This window comes from Ranitomeya imitator, chromosome 1 (genome assembly GCF_032444005.1).
Source record: "Ranitomeya imitator isolate aRanImi1 chromosome 1, aRanImi1.pri, whole genome shotgun sequence".
In the NCBI taxonomy this organism is placed as follows: Eukaryota; Metazoa; Chordata; class Amphibia; order Anura; family Dendrobatidae; genus Ranitomeya; species Ranitomeya imitator.
In genome coordinates, this window is record NC_091282.1 from 848,150,738 (window position 1) to 848,168,491 (window position 17,754).

General features: G+C 43.8%; 1 protein-coding gene across 4 annotated transcripts in view; it reads left to right on the forward strand.

Annotated features, from left to right (window-relative positions):
* The window catches only part of SCAMP4 (secretory carrier membrane protein 4), a 139,972-nt gene extending 122,814 nt beyond the window's left edge, over positions 1–17,158 (forward strand). For all 4 annotated transcript variants that reach the window (XM_069741229.1, XM_069741224.1, XM_069741237.1 and 1 more), the window contains one exon: positions 16,022–17,158. In XM_069741229.1, coding sequence (XP_069597330.1) covers positions 16,022–16,198 — 177 coding nt within the window. In that variant the 3' untranslated portion in view covers positions 16,199–17,158. The remainder of the gene's footprint in view (positions 1–16,021) is intronic.
* Positions 17,159–17,754: the final 596 nt, after the last annotated feature.

A 17,754-nucleotide genomic window follows, 5' to 3' on the forward strand; every position in this document is an offset into this window, starting at 1 on the left:
GTGACAGGCAGAGGGAGCGAGACGCCAGGAGCAGGTAAGTATGTAATATTCACCTGCCCACGTTCCACCCGCCGGGCGCCGCTCTGTCTTCGCGTCCTCTTGCTCTGACTGTTCAGGTCAGAGGGCGCGATGACGCATATAGTGTGCGCGGCGCCCTCTGCCTGAACAGTCAGTGCAGAGAGACGCTGAGACGAGACGCCGGGAGCTGCAAGCAAGAGAGGTGAGTATGGCATTTTTTTTTTATTGCAGCAGCAATGGCACAGCTTTATATGGAACAGCTATGGGGCAAGAATGAACGGTGCAGAGCACTATATGGCACAGCTATGGGGCAATAATGAACGGCGCAGAGCACTATATGGCACAGCTATGGGGCAATAATGAACGGCGCAGAGCACTATATGGCACAGTTATGGGGCAATAATGAACGGTGCAGAGCACTATATGGCACAGCTATGGGGCAATAATGAACGGTGCAGAGCACTATATGGCACAGCTATGGGGCAATAATGAACGGTGCAGAGCACTATATGGCACAGCTATGGGGCAATAATGAACGGTCCAGAGCACTATATGGCACAGCTATGGGGCAATAATGAACGGTGCAGAGCACTATATGGCACAGTTATGGGGCAATAATGAACGGTGCAGAGCACTATATGGCAGCTATGGGGCAATAATGAACGGTGCAGAACACTATATGGCAGCTATGGGGCAATAATGAACGGTGCAGAACACTATATGGCAGCTATGGGGCAATAATGAACGGTGCAGAGCACTATATGGCACAGCTATGGGGCAACAATGAACGGTGCAGAGCACTATATGGCACATCTATGGGGCAATAATGAACGGTGCAGAGCACTATATGGCACAGCTATGGGGCAAGAATGAACGGTGCAGAGCACTATATGGCAGCTATGGGGCAATAATGAACGGCGCAGAGCACTATATGGCACAGCTATGGGACAATAATGAACAGCGCAAGCACTATATGGCAGCTATGGGGCAATAATGAACGGTGCAGAGCACTATATGGCAGCTATGGGGCAATAATGAACGGCGCAGAGCACTCTATGGCACAGCTATGGGACAATAATGAACGCTGCAGAGCACTATATGGCACAGCTATGGGGCAATAATGAACGGCGCAGAGCACTATATGGCACAGCTATGGGGCAATAATGAACAGTGCAGAGCACTATATGGCACATCTATGGGGAAATAATGAACGGTGCAGAGCACTATATGACACAGCTATGGGGCAATAATGAACGGCGCAGAGCACTATATGGCACATCTATGGGGCTTATACTCGAGTCAATAAATTTTCCCAGTTTTTTGTGGCAAAATTAGGGGGGTCGGCTTATACTCGGGTCGGCTTATACTCGAGTATATACTGTATATTTGGACAGAGACAACATTTTTCTGATTTTGGTTATAGACATTACCACAATGAATTTTAAACAAAACAATTCAGATGCAGTTGAAGTTCAGCCTTTCAGCTTTCATTTGAGGGTATCCACATTAAAATTGGATGACGGGTTTAGGAGTTTCAGCTCCTTAACATGTGCCACCCTGTTTTTAAAGGGACCAAAAGAAATTGGTCAATTGACTCCAAGGCTATTTTATGGACAGGTGTGTACATAAATCATCCTGAAATATAACATTGTCATCCTCTGTATTGATTACCCTGCAGAGTTTAGTGTCATCTGCAAATATTGAAATTCTTCTCTGTATGCCCCCCCTACAAGGTCATTAATAAATATGTTAAAAAGAAGAGGGCCCAATACTGACCCCTGTGGTACCCCACGGCTAACCACAACCCAGTCTGAGTGTGCTCCATTAATAACCACCGTGTTTCCTATCTCTGAGCCAGTTCTTAACCCACTTACACATATTTTCCCCTATCCCCATTATTCTCATTTTATGTATCAAACTTTTGTGTGGCACCGTATCAAAAGCTTTTGAAAAATCCATATACACTACGTTCTCTGGATTCCCTTGGTCCAGTCCGGAACTTACCTCTTCATAGAAATTGATGAGATTAGTCTGACAGGAACGGTCCCTAGTAAACCCATGCTGATATTGGGCCATGAGGTTATTCCTCTTCAGATACTCCAGCATAGCATCCCTTATAATACCCTCCAGAATTTTACCCACAGTAGAGGTTAAGCTTATTGGCCATTATTTTCCGAGTTCAGTTTTTGTCCCCTTTTTGAATATTGGCACCACAGTTGCTATACGCCAGTCCTGTGGTACAGACCCTGTTATTATGGAGTCTTTAAAGATTTTAAAAAAATGGTCTATCAATGACTGTACTTAATTCCTGCAGTACTCAGGGGTGTATCCCTTCCGGGCCTGGAGATTTGTCAATTTTAGTGATTTTTAGACACCGCCTTACTTCCTGCTGGGTTAAGCAGGTGACACTTAATGGGAAATTTTTGTTATCACTGATCATATTGTCTGCCATGGGATTTTCTTATGTAAATACTGATTAAAAAAGTAATTTAGCATATTGTCTTTTTCCTCATCCACCATTTCACCCAGACTATTTTTAAGGGGGCCAACACTATCATTTTTTAGTTTCTTACTATTTACTTAGTTAAAGAATATTTTGGGATTATTTTTACTCTCTCTGGCAATGAGTCACTGTCTCAATCTTTGCTGCCTTGATTTGCTTTTTACAGAATGTATTTAATTTTCTGTATTTATTTAATGCCTCATAAATACCTACTTCCTTTAATTCTCTAAATGCTTTCTTTTTTGTCACTTATTGCGCCCCCCTTACAGCTCTATTTAGCCATATTGGTTTCCTCCCATTTCTAGTATGTTTATTCCCATACGGTATATATTGTGCACAGGTCCTATTCAGGATGCTAATAAACGTCTCCCATTTTCTTTGTGTATTTATGTCTCAGGATATCTTCCCAGTTAATTTCACTAAGATCATCGCTCATCCGTTGGAAATTTGCCCTCCTGAAGTTTAGTGTCCTTGTAACCCCTCTGCTACACATCCTATTAAAGGATACATGAAAACTAATTATTTTGTGATCACTATTCCCCAAATGACCCCCAACCCTTATATTTGCTATGCGGTCTGGCCTGTTGGTTAATATTAGGTCTAGCAGTGCCTCCCTTCTTGTTGGGTCCTGAACCAGTTGTGAAGGGTAATTGTCTCTCATAGTTGTCAAAAACCGATTACCTTTGCTGGATTACCCAATTTATTTCAGGGTAGTTGAAGTCCCACATAATAATTACTTCTCCTTGAGTCGCAGCTTCATCTATTTTGCTTTATGAGGATATTCTCCTTTGCTTCCTTATTTTTGGAGACTTATAACAAACCCCTATCAGTAATTTATTATTTTTTCCCCCTCCCCTTATCTCCACCCACAGAGACTCAACATTTTAATTAGATTCACCTATATTATCACGCAGGATGGGTTTTAAGGATGATTTTACATATAGACACACACCTCCCCCTTGCTTATCCATTCGGTCATTTCTGAACAGACTATAACCCTGCAAGTTAACAGCCCAGTCATGGCTCTCATTCAGCCATGTTTCAGATATCCCCACCATGTCATAATTATGCTCCAACAACATTCATTCTAATTCGTCCATTTTGTTGGCAAGGCTTCTGGCATTTGTATACATGCAATTTATGTATCTCTCTCTGCACCTCTCTTCTTTCTTAAATTATTATTAATTGTTCTAAACCCACCCCCATGCCACCGCCACCCCCAACTTCCTTATTTGTGCTCAGGTCTCTATCTGCACTATCATCCCCTCCTATAAAATGAATACCCTCCCCCCCATTCCCTAGTTTAAGCACTCCTCCAACCTTCTAGCCATTCTCTCCCCCAGCACAGCTGCACCTTCCCCATTGAGGTGCAGCCCATCCCTAGCGTAGAACCTGTAGCCAAATGAGAAGTCGGCCCAGTTCTGCAGGAACCCAAACCCCTTCTTTCTACACCAATTATTGAGCCACTTATTAACCTCCCTAATCTCCCGGTACCTCTCTGGCTTGGCACGTGGTACAGGCAGTATTTTGGAAAATACCACGTGGGAGGTCCTTGCTTTCAGCTTGCAGCCTAATTCCCTGAAATCGTTTTTAAGGACCTTCCACCTACCTCTAACTTTGTCATGTCTGTCTGGGCCAGATGGAAAAAGACGGGAAAAAAGAACGATTCCATCAGAAAGATTGGCAGCAGAAAGTCACTATCTGTAACTGTGCTGTGATCTCTTATATGTTCACTAGGACTGGTGTCTACCACTGACCATATGGCGGTAATATCAATGTTGGTCTTTATATAGAGATTATTTTCAGCAACAGTGCGGTCATCTGCTGAGGTTCTCCCATTATTAGATTGCAACACCCAGTTATAATCAAGGTTACCTGGTTAGGGGCCCACTCAGTAGTTTCGCCCCAAACCAAAACCCTAGCAAGCCTCTTGACTATAAGTGTTCAGATACTGGCCACTAAAGCATCTCCACTACTACTGCTGCTGACACTGCAGTGAAGAGGAATAGGGAAAGAGCAGGACGTTTTACTATGTTTACTGCAACTTCCTTTTATCGGTCGTCCATGACAGCACCACAGAGAGAGGGATCCGCCCTTCAGGAACAGGAAACCTACAGATACATAAGGGCGGCACTTCTCCCCTGCATCAGTTGTTTTTCCTGTTCCTGGAGGACAGGATGCCCTACAGATATCCGTATTTCATCAGAGATACCCAGGCCGGCTGTCTGACTCAGGTAGCGAAGGGGCCTCCTACCTCGGGTCAGTGCGGACCCCTGGAAGCGCCACGGTGGGTCCGGGTAGGGCTCCACGGCAGTGAGTGGAGCAGGTGGAGCGTAGTCCAGAGGATGTTCGTCTCCGGGTGCCAGTGACGGAGGTGAGTATTTTCCCCTTCTCCATCCAGTTTTCCCGGTGCCTCTGCAGCTCCTGCGTCCAGTCGGTCATCCTGTCCGGGGGGCTTGGCGTGGCGGTGCCGTGCCTCGGCCTCCCTGCGCGTCCCTGTGCGCGCTTTCTGGTGCCGGAAGTGACGCAGCGGCACCGGAAGTCGGACGCCGGCCAGCTTCTGCTGCAGATGCCACTGCGCTGCGGCCATGTGCAGCGATGGCGGCGTGGGAGGAGACGGTCGGAGGCTATGGGGGGACTGGCGGTGATCTGCACGAGGAGGGGGCAGAACCCCTGGCCATGCCCCTGCTGTCAGCCCTTCCCCCGGATCTGGATTATATATAGCCGAACAGAATGCTGCAGGGCTGCTTGTGAGCCCATCTGCAGCAATGGATGAGCCAGAAGCTCCCGTCGGTCTGCTGGAGCTGGACGGAGCCTTGGAGAAGTCCCATGCAAACCCCCAGCCGAAGACCTGCGGACGCAGTGATCAGCCCAGTCCCAGGACTTCATCTAGACTGAAGGATCCGGTTCGCTCCCCAATGTATCCGGTTCCTACCGCTGCTGCTTGGGTAAGAGACCTTCGTGAACGTGCCCTGATGCAGTCTTTTCCTATGCTTTTTCCTTAGAGGAAAAAATGCACTGGTAAAGTAAAGAATAAGGAATGTGCACTATGTGTTTGCCCTTTGCCAGAGGCCTACCCTAAAAGACTTTGTCAGTCGTGCGTGCGACAGACGGTAGGGAGAAAAGGAAATATATATACACATTTTATAGCGGTAGTACTAGTTAAATTACATAGGGTTCTTTCGCTCCCATTGGTGGCGGAAGGGTCTCCCGATTTTACTTCAAACCTTAGAGAAATCATCAGGAGAGAAGTAACAGATTCCCTAAAATCCTTGTCCCAAGGGGAGCCTTCCAGGAGAAGAAGGGAACCTAGCGTTTCAGATTCATCTACTGCCCCTAGGAAAAAATGTGGGTCAGAATCCTCGGTCTCCTCCGCATCCTCTTCAGAAGAGGATTCTAATTGATTTTGCTTTCCGCTAGACCAGATGGACAGGCTGATTAAATCACTCAGATCCACCATGGGGGTGGCTGACGAAAAGCCAGAACTTTCGGCGTAAGAAAAAATGTTTGGCAGTCTAGACCCAAGAAAGCATGAATCATTTCCACTTAATGACAAAGTTCAGAACCTTATCAAAAGAGAGTGGAAAAAGCCAGAAAAGGGCTCCCTACCACCGGCCTTTAAACGGAGATATCCCTTTGACGACCCCTTGGTGAATACGGGGGATAAGGCACCAAAATTAGATGCAGTTGTGGCTAAAGCTTCTAAAAAATTCTCTATTCCCTTCAATGACATGGCTTCCTTAAAAGATCCTCTGGATAAGAAGGTGGATTAGTTTCTTAAAGGGATTTGAGAGATGTCGGCTGGTGCTCTAAGACCTGCAGTAGCTGCGACATGCGCCGCCAGATCGATGATGGTCTGGCTGGACCAACTGGAATCTAAGCTAGAAGATGGAGCCTCTAGGGAATCCATATCCCTGCTGACAATCCAGAATGCCACTGCTTTTCTCGCTGATGCGTCCACAGATTCTACAAGGTTGGCAGCTAGGGCTGCAGTGTTATCAAATGCGGCTCGCAGGGCCCTATGGCTGAAGTGTTGGCCCGGAGACCTTCAGGCCAGATCCTGTCTTTGCTTTATTCCTTGCGAAGGGGAATACCTGTTCGGTCCGGTTCTAGACGAACTGCTGGAGAAGGCCGGAGACGAGAAAAAGAAATTTCACAGTCTACCGACCACTTTTTATAGGCGTCCTTTCACAGGTAAAAGGTTCTTTCGCAGAAGGCCGGACAGGGACCAAGGCAGATGGGACGATAAAAAGAAAAAAGGTACTGGATTCATGTTTGGAGGCGGGAGACGTCAGGAACCATCCCGTGAGATCAAAAAGCCACCCCAATGACTAGTCGCCCCGGTGGGAGGTAGACTATCTGCCTTCTACCCAGCCTGGTCCAAAATTTCCAGTAGCAATTGGATTTTGGGAATAATAGCTACGGGTCTACGGCTAGAGTTCTCCTCTATCCCTCATAATTTCTTCAGAGTTACCCCACTCAGGTTCTTTCCAGCAGAACAGGTGGTTCTGGAAACAGAAATTCACAACCTGCTCAGTAAGAAGGTCCTATCAGAGGTTCCAGAAGGAGAATGGGGTAGAGGATTCTACTCTCCTCTGTTCTTAATACATAAACCAAATGGCTCCTTCAGAACTATTATCAACCTTAGGGCTCTTAACAATTTTCTGACCATACAACCGTTTAAAATGGAGACTGTTAGTACCGCAATAAAATTGCTATTTAAAAACTGCTTTATGGTGGGGTTGGATTTAAAAGACGCCTATTACCATATCCCCATTTATGCAGGTCACCGATTCCTGAGGGTAGCTGTCCGGTTAGATGGGGTGGTCAGACATTTCCAGTATAGGGCCCTTCCTTTTGGTATATCGGTCGCCCCCCGGATATTTACTAAGGTCATGGCTGAGGTCATGGCCCACCTACATGAGTCTGACATTCTGGTAATTCCCCACCTTGACGATCTCCTTATCGTGGGTAAAACAGCGGATCACAATCACTGTTTACATCAATTACAAAAAGTAATGTCTGCCCTGGAGCGACTGGGATGGTTACTAAATGTCAAAAAGTCCCAGATATAGCCCATGAAAGTGCAGTGATTTTTAGGCCTGATCTTGGAATCCCAGGATCAGGAATGCAGTTTACCTAAAAAAAAAAAATAGATCGCCTACACCTTCAGGTGCTAAAGGCCTCCAAAATCCCCACCATATCCCTTAGAAAAGCGATGTCTCTGTTAGGCGCTCTCTCGTCCTGCATTCCAGCGGAGAGCTACACTTTCTCTCATTGACGGCTTTTCATATAGGAGGAGTAGAAAATACTACGGTGGATTGCTTAAGCCGCAACACCTTGAGGCAGGGAGAATGATCCCTAAACGACTCCATTTTCAACCTCATTGTGGAAAGGTGGGGTCAGCCGGAGGTAGATCTTTTCTCCGCAAAGGAAAACAGGAAAGTGAGACAATTCTGCTCTCTGAACCCCATAGAAAATCCTCTATCAGTAGACGCCCTCCTCACAGACTGGAACTTCAGGCTAGCTTACGGCTTTCCTCCCCTGTCTCTACTTCCTCTGGTGGTGAGGAAAATCAGGAATAACAAGGCCACAGTTATAGTAATTGCCCCCTTTGGCCCAGAAGAACGTGGTTTTCATGCCTCAGGACCTTGTCAATATCATTCCGGCCAATGGGTCTTGCCAGACATCCCAAATCTCCTATCCCAGGGCCCAGTCTACCATCTTCGGACAGTTGGCCTTCGTCTGATGGCGTGGATTTTGAGTGGTCGCTTTTAAGAGATAGAGGTCTACCAGTCTACCATCTTCGGACAGTTGGCCTTCGTCTGATGGCGTGGATTTTGAGTGGTCGCTTTTAAGAGATAGAGGTTTCTCTCTGGGCCTCATTAACACGCTGCTGAAGAGCAGAAAAATAATCACCACAAAAATTTGTTAGGATCTGGAAAAGATTTCTTCAAAACTCGGGGGTAGTAGCTGGTCAATCAACTCCAATAGACCAGATTTTGGAGTTCTTGCAAAAGGGGTTGGATATGGGGTTATCTATTTTCCTATTCACTCAAACCATCTTTCCTGTCCCTGCTGGAAGAAAAGCATTCTCAGACCATGATGCCACCACCTCCATGTTCGACTGTGGGGATGGTGTTTTCAGGGTGATGTGCATTGATAGTTTTCCATCACACACGGTACTTTGCATTTAGCCCAAAATTTTCTAATTAAGTCTCATCTGACCAGAACACCTTCTTCCACCTGCTGTGTCCTCTATATAGCGTTTTGCTAACTGCCAATAGTACTTATGGCTTGCTTTCAGAAATGGCTTTCTTCTTCTCACCCTACCATAATAGGCAGATTTGAGGAGTATACGACTAATAGTTGTCTTGTTGAGAGATTCTCCTAAATGAGCTGTGGATCTCTGCTGCTCCTTCAGAGGAACCAGGGGCCTCTATCTGCTTCTCGAATTAGTGCCCCCTTTGCTTGTGATATCAGTTTAGGTAGTTGACCATTCCTTAATAGGTTTGAAGTTGTGCCATACTCCATTTTTGTATGATGGATTAAACAGTGCTCCGTGAGATGATCAAATGTTTGTCTATTTTTTTTTTATAACCTAACCCTGCTTTACTTATCTCCACAACTGTATCCCCGACTGGTATGGTGTGTTCCTTGATGCTGTTTGATCCCTTCATGTTCTCCAACAAATCTCTGATGCCTTCACAGAACAGCTGTAGTTATATGGAGAATAAATTACACACAGGTGGACTCAATTTACTAATTCTGTGACTTCTAGTGGCAGTTGGTCACTCGGGATTTTATATATCTGAAAGTATTTTAATGAGAAAGAATGATAAACTGGTATGAAAGTGTCTTCCATATCAGCATTCACCAATTTTTTTTGTAGATGACTTTTGTGCATTCTCCTTCGTCAAAAATTTAGTTCAATAGTTCCTGAAATACTTTTGTAAGAACTTCAGTTGGTCTCTTTGTAGCTTTCTTAATTCTCCAAGGTATTTAATTTTTTGCTACTGCTACAACGCCATAACCTTTATCAACTGGTCATACAATCATGATGGTTTTAATTTTCCTTATAGCTTTTCTCTCTTTTTAGAAAGATTATTCTGCAGTTTGAAGTTTTCATGTTGCAATAGAAAGTCTTACAAATAATTTGCCCATATACAGTTCTTATTTGGAAGAAGTGAAAGATCTATTGGTTATATCAGTGGGCTTTTTTCTAAAACACATTTTTTTTGTATTTGATTTTTTTTTTTTTTACAGAGACCTGTTGTGTCCATGAAAATGTGTTTCCCAAATCCCTTAAAATTATCAGACATGTTCTACTGGGAAGAAAAGTTCCTATTCTCTGACATTAACCCATTTTCCCTACATATCAAGTGATATGGCTGATATCGTGACTCTAGGCTACTGGTGTGGTTGGGGGCACAGAAACAGGCAAATATCTTGTAGAATACATCAATGATAATCACTAACTTAAAATGTATATATTAAATTTATTATACAATATCACATTTACAATAATACTTCTATAATACATGTTTTGGCTGGCACATTATAAGGTTATAACAGGGTAAATGTTGATTATCTTAGCTACAAGCTCATGCCACCCACCCTATATAATTTGAAAATATTCTGATAGGGAAATTGATTTGTTCAAAATGCAATTGTGCAAATGCATCTGAATTGTCAAACTATACAACTCAGGTTTGCACTACATGACAGAAAATGAGGCTGTTAAAATTGGTGTTAAAGCGCAAATAGCATTGTAGGGCAGAGTGAGAAAAAAATAGAATTAGACTTATCGGTAATTCTGTTTCTAGGAACCTTCCATGACGGCATACGGAGGTTGCCTCTTTGCCTTGATGGGGAACAGGAAACACGGAGAGTTTAAAAGGCCCTCCCTCCTCCCACTCGTCGGTGACTTAGAACTGAAAACCCATAACACCAGTTTACCTTTGAATCCCAGATTTTTATCCAGGATATAGGGAGGGAACTAGCGCCGTCGTGGAAGGTTCCTAGAAACCAAAATACCGGTAAGTCTAATTCTATTTTCTCTAGTCAACTTCCACGACGGCATACGCAGGAATACCAACTAATTTGGCACTAGGGAGGGACAACGGCCTGGAGGACTACGTTCTTGTTGGACAATATGTCCAACCTATAATGCTTGAAAAAGGTATGTTACGAAGACCACGTGGCTGCCTTGCATATCTGTTCTGTGAAGGCGCCTGCTCTTTCTGCCCAGGAGACTGAGGTGGATCTGGTCGAGTGGGCCTTGATCCCTACTGGGGGTGTTTTATCTTGAGCTAAATAGGCTTCTGCTATGGCTCTCTTAATCCAGTTAGCAATAGTGCTTTTTGCTACTTTTTTCCCTTTTTGTCCATAGAGGTGGACAAAAAGATTCTGATCGATTCTAAAAGAGCTAGTTTGCTCTAAGTAATATAGCACAATACGTCTAACATCCAGAGTATGGAATCTTTCTTCTTTTGGATTTGCTGGATTTTGACAGAAGGAAAGTAGAACAATTTCCTGGGAACGATGGAATTCAGAGACTACCTTTGGAAGAAAGGAAGGGTCAAGGCGCAGTACTATGGAGTCATCTCTGATAGATAGGTAGGGTTCTATTATCGATAGAGCTTGGAGTTCTCATACTCTTCTTGCCGTGGTTATAGCCACCAAAAAAATTGTCTTGTAGATAAGATTTTGCGGAGAACAAAAAGATAAAGGCTCAAATGGTGGACCTGTAAACCCCTGAAGTAGTAGGTTAAGGTCCCATAGGGGAACCACCAATTGTTTTTTAGGGTTCATTCTGGAAGCCGACAACATGAACATCTTAATCCAGCAATGATTTGCCAGATCTTGATAAAAAAATCGAACTGAGGGAGGAGACCTGGACCTTTAACGTGCAAGGTCTGAGGCCTATTTCTAAGCCTCTGTAGAAAATCATATGCAAATTGCCTCTTCTGAGAAAAAGAGGACTTGAACTCTATAGCGCCACCTGTTGGAAGTAGCGATCCTACAAGTCACAATCAACTCTTTAACGAGTCGTGCAATATGACTTAGGATAAAAGCCAAATCAGTATCTCAATTCGCAGACACGGTGTTTCAGGCTGTTGGCCCTCGTCAGTGCGAAGCATGAGAACTAATTTGGCTAGGTGAGAGGCTCTGGACTGAGGTCTAAGGGGTATCGTTTCTCCTTATGGAGAGTGACATACCATCTCTGGCTTGTCAAGGTAAGGAGGCTTATTCGCCATGCAATGCTCCTCTGGGAAATATAATGTAATGTAATATAATGTAGAAAATCAAAGATTTTTGATAGATTTGGATTGAGGGGATCTGATAGATTAGGAAGGCAGAAAGACGAATATTTCTTCCAAACTTTATTGTATATAGCATTGGTTACTGGTTTCCATGATTTTTGAAGCGTATCAACCACTGAGTCTGATAGTCCTTTAGCTTTCAGCATTTGGGCTTCAGTAACCGTGCCGCTAGATTCCATTTCTGGGCATCCTGGTGATGAATGGGTCCCTGCAAGAGAAGGTCGTTCCCTACTGGCAACTGGACTGGGCCATCTACTTGTAGATCGATAATCAAGTTGTACCAACTCCTTTTTGGCCACAACGGGGCTACTAATATAGTTGGGGTTTGTTCTTCTCGGATTTTCTGTAAAACCTTCGTCAAAATTGGTGGGAACGTGTATGCCAGACGAAAATTCCACTTCTGGGCTAGAGTATCCACTCCTTTGGAGTTGTCCCTGGGGTTTAAGGAGAAAAAACCTCGACCTGCGCGTTCTGGCGAGATGCGAAAAGGTCGATTTCTGGCATGCCCCATCTGTCTACAAGCATCCTGAAGATCCGGTTGTTCAGACTCCATTCCCCCGGCTGTATATCTTGGTGACTCAGATAATCTGCCTGGGTGTTGGAGGACCCTTTTAAGTGGACTGCTGTTAGTAACAGTAGGAATTTCTCTGCCCAGGAGCATATCCGGATAGAGATGTTCTTTAGGCTGTTGAATTTTGTACTGCCCTGGTGTCTGATATAAGCAACTGCTGTCATATTGTCCGAGTATATACAAACATGATGTCCTTTAATAAGCTGACCTGCTGCTAGAGGGGCCTCCTCTACAGCTTAGTTCTCTGTAGTTGGATGACTTCCTGCCCACTGCCGGGTCCCAAAGACCCTGGAAAGGGATGTTGTTTATCATGGCCCCCCAGCCCCTCTTGCTGGCATCTGTTGTAATTGTAGTTAGTGGGATCTGAGTCCAGCTGACACCTTTCTGAAGATTTTTCAGATTTATCCACCTTGCTAAGGAAGCCTTGAGTCGACCTGGCGTGTATAGTCTTTTGTTTAAAGAGCTGGGATGTCAGTTTCAGTTCTGTAAAATATGTGTCTGGAGGGTTCTGGAGTGGGCCTGAGCCCAGGGTACTGATTGGATGCAGGCTGTCATGAAACCCAGAAGTGACATACCCTCCCTGAGCGTAGGAGATCTCGTGTCTCTGAATGTTTTTACCTTTGCTACTAAGGTTAGACGGTGGTCCTCTGGAAGAAAAGACATTTGTTTTGCAGAGTCCCAGAGAACTCCCAGGAATTTCCTGGATTTGGAGGGCTTTAACTGGGATTTTTTCAGGTTTGGGACCCACCCTAGGGATGTTAGAACATCTAGAGTTCTTGTGACATGAGACTCTAGGATTACTTTGGAGGAGGCTACTACTAACAGGTCGTCCAGGTAAGGTACTATACAGATGCCTTGGTTCCGAATGAAGGAAACTACTTCCGCCATTATCTCGGAAAAAGCTCTTGGTGCAGAGAAGATTCCAAACGGAAAGAACGTTAAACTGATAATGCTTTATCAGATGTTGTTCCTGTACTGCAAACCTGAGATATTTCTGGTGTCTTGGGTGAATTAGGATATGAAAGTATGCGTCCTTTAAGTCTATGGTTGAATTGGTTTCTACAAGAGATCTGGTGGCAACCCTGATAGTTTCCAGGGAGGCATCCGCCAAAAACCCGGTAGCTCTAAGAAGGCTGGGTAGGGAGTCCAGCAGTTCACCTCTAGAGGTACCCTGAGATATATGGGACTCTAGCTCCCCTAACCAGCGAACGAGGGCTCTGGCTACACAGGTCGAGGCAATATTGGCTTTTAAAGCTACCGTAGAAGTCTCCCAGGATTTTTTCAAGAGACTTTCAATCTTCCTGTCCATCGGGTCCTTCAGCTGCGAAGAATCTTCAAATGGAAGGGCGGCTCTTTTTGCAACTCTCGCCACTTGTGAGTCGACCTTGGGAATGTCCCATTTGACTGAATCACCTTCTATGGGAAACCTGTGCTTTATCTCAGAGGGAATGCTGAGGCATTTCTCCAGCAGTTTCCATTTTTGAGAAATTATGTCAAGAATAATAGAGTGTACTGGGAATCCTACATGTTTCCCTTTGGATATCCCCCCAAACATCTGGTCTTGAATGGACTGGGGTTCTGGTTCCTCCTCTAGCCCCATAGTGCTGCGAACTGCAGAAACTAAATCCTCAATCCAATCCGAGGAAAAAAGATATTTTCTGGCTTCGGCGGGTACGGGTGACATAGGTTCATCACATCTATCAGAGGATGAGGCATAGGAGAGGTCTGATTCGGAGTCAGTGTCCTCAACCTGAACTTTCCTTTTCTTTGCTGGAGGAGGTGGGGGGGGGGAGAAGTAAAGGCCGCCAGGGAAGACTGTACTTCTTGCTTAACTAGCAAGTGAATTTCTTCCAAGAGGGAAGGCTGTTCTGCTCTGACTATTTTGTCAGTACATGAATTGCAGAGTTTTTTGTCCCATCGTGAAGGGAATTTACTATTGCAGATGGCACATTTTTTCTTAATAGAAGGTTTAGGGGCAGACTTGTCTCCCTGAAACGAGAGGGAGAGTAGAATCAGAAAAGGAGATACCCCCTAGGTTATCTATGTAAGGACCCCCTCCCTGCAGCACTTACTGTGGCAGGGGCAGCGCTGGGCTCTGCAGATGCAGGGCAGGTATTGCTTTCCATAACTGCAGATAGTCTTACTTGTGACGTTTTCAGGCAGGATTTATACCACAAGTATGCCACTGCCCCCAGAGATGACTAATTCCTGCCTCTCCCCCTGGGTCCTGAGGTGGAGGATGGCATCCTGCATGAGGTGCCGCCGGCGGAAGTGCTGCGTTCAGTAAGCAGGAGAAACCGGAAGTGACCCGCACGATCACTTCCTGGATGACGGCAGAGCGCGCGGAGGGAGAGGAGACCGGAGAGCTCAGAGAGGACTCCGGTCGGGATCACTGGCCTGCTTTACCCTCAAGGGGGTGCGGGTAGGCCAGGATGGGGTCCCGAGGACACCACAAAGCGGCGCAGCGGGAGCAGCAAGAAGGTGGAGGTACAACACGACCGCATGCTGCCTGGCTATAGGGAAGGCAAAAAAGCCTAAAAGAAAAAAAAGGTACCGCAGTCGCTGGCCACCACAGCACACGGACCTCTCTCTGTCCCATGGGGAACAGGAAAGACACCAACGAGTGGGAGGAGGGAGGGCCTTTTAACCTCTCCGTGTTTCCTGTTCCGCATCAGGGCAAAGAGGCAACCTCCATATGCCGTCGTTGAAGGTGACTAGAGAAAATATATTACATAGCTCAAACTACACATAAAAAAGCTGAGATATTGGTAGTACATTCATCATATAGGGTCGGATTCATCTGCTCACGAAGATCTCAATGATGTGCTGGGGTCAGGCACTCCTGACTCATGAAGGGACATACACCGTTTTATGAATCAGAGGTACCGACAAGTAATGTACAAATCAGTGTGCACAAATCCTACTCCAGTCTCTGCTTCAGCAGGTTTTGTGGCATAGCAATCACCATGCCCCTGTCCTGCCCCAGCTCCACCCACCTTGTTGGAGTTGGATGAAAATCACATGAGAATGCCAAAAGTCACAACATTTTTTAGCACAGTCTCAAGTTGCACCAAAAGTATGCGACTTTCTAAAGCTTTTTACACTGGACCACTGGCAAAACACTTTGAATCAGGCCCATTAAAAGAAATAGCAAACATTATTGAAAAAACATATACCAATGCTATCTGAAGGTGAAGAACTACGTAACATATTACAACATGATGTTAGATATGTTTGTATAAAATCTTCTACCATAGGCTTTATTTTAACAATTAACTGGATTTCAAATTAAAAAAATTTATTAATACAGTAGGGTTTTACAGTTGTGTGCAAAATACGCAAATCTTATTATCAGTGCTTAGCTCATTCGTAAGGTATCTGATCACTTGAGCTAAATTTATTAGAGTATGTAGTATGCACAACAGAGACCCTCAAAATTACTATCAGATGACATTTGTCCAACTCTATCATCCAAATCCCACAGGAACATAACTGTCTCCAAGCACTTTGCAGAAAAACATGTTGGTAACATGAGCTCGTTCTCATTTTGCAGCAATCATGGAGCTAGTTTGTAATTGCTGGTATGTGTTTTTTTTTCAAAAGGTACACCGTCTGTACAGAGGGGCAGGTGGAAGCTTCCAGAAAGCCCAGGAAGAATGGCATAGTGGGACATGGAAAAGACCACCTAGCCATGAAGAGCAGTACTCTAATTTCACTGGACCTACTTTGCCCCAATACCCAACAGTCCCAAGCTATCCTTCAGGAGGACAATGGCAATGACCTTCATTTTACTAATGAGCTGCAAGGTCTGAAGGTTGTTTATAGCTCATATTTTTGCCAAAAATGACATCTCAAATGAAATCAGTTTACAATAGTCCATTTTCTGTACAAATTATTCTTTTCATAAGAAAACCTAATGAATGCTATTTATATCACCTTTTTTCTGTATACATTCCAAATTCAAGAAAACTGTTAACTATGTAAATACATAATGCTAGGTCTTCTTTTAACATCCCTAGTTTTAAATACTAAATTCGTACTCCAAAAACATATATTGTATGTTTACTCATAGGCACCCAATTAATCATTGATTTTGCGTTTGTTTTGTGTGTTTTGTGCCTTTTTTGTTTGTGTGCACACAATTCATTATTCTATATGCGCCTTTTTAGAAGTCTATTTAATATGTGCTCTCCCGGATTTTTTTCCTCTCTTTGGGAGCGGAGTTTAGCGTTTCCAGATGTTTTAGCCTGATTCATCAATGGTATCTTTTTAAAAAGTCGCAAAATTTTTGGCACAATTTTTGTGACTTTTTTTTTTGCGCCAACATGTGATTTTTGACGCCACAAGTCACAAAAACAGTTGAAGACAGGGAAAAGGAACATTTTTGACTTTGTGCCAAATTTATGAATCGCATTCGCCATTTTGGTGAATTTTGCACCAAAAAGGGCAACAAGACAAAATAGGAAAATGACTTAAAAAAAACTGCAAATGATGAATCTGTGCCTTAATTTGGTACTGTTTGAGAATTTTTTTTGGTTCATAATACAAACATCATGAATATCATTTGCTGCATTTACCATGGTTATACCTATTAGTGCCTTAATACATACGAATAATATTTGCATGGGTTGGAAATTGAAATAATCTGTAACATTCTTTTTTGTGTTTCTGAAAATTATTTCTGTAATTGCTTCAGAATGTGCTACTTGTTTCAATAAACTAATAAGTTTAAAATCAAAATGTTGTATTTTAGTACATTTATATCAAGTAACTACTTTTTAGCATGTATACTATGATTCATAGCAGTAACATAGAAAAAAAGAATGGATAAATTGGTTTATATGACCATATTTCAGATTGTGAGGGCTACAAATGTAGAAAAATACATCCGACTTACAGGAAAAAGAACTTTGCAGCTAGAATCGTACAAGTGAAGTAACGGTTCTGCTTACTTCTTACAGAAACAACACTCCTATCACAGATAAATAGTAATAAGCGTATGCAGCTCCATCTCTCATTTTTAACGAGGAAGTTCTAACATCCATTGCAATCCAGTAGAAATAAGTTATAAAAAGGGAGCACTGCCTAATGATTCTAGATTTAAATTCATAATAATGTTTGAATAAAAGTTTATCCTTTTTATGACCTACTTCAAAGTAGTTCTGACTCCACTAGGTCAGTATACAAATAAATATAATGTAAGTACGGTAAGTAGAAAAAAAAACAAGAATATACCATATATACTCGAGTATAAGCCGACCCCCCTAATTTTGCCACAAAAAACTGGGAAAACTTAATGACTCGAGTATAAGCCTAGGGTGGGAAATGCAGCAGCT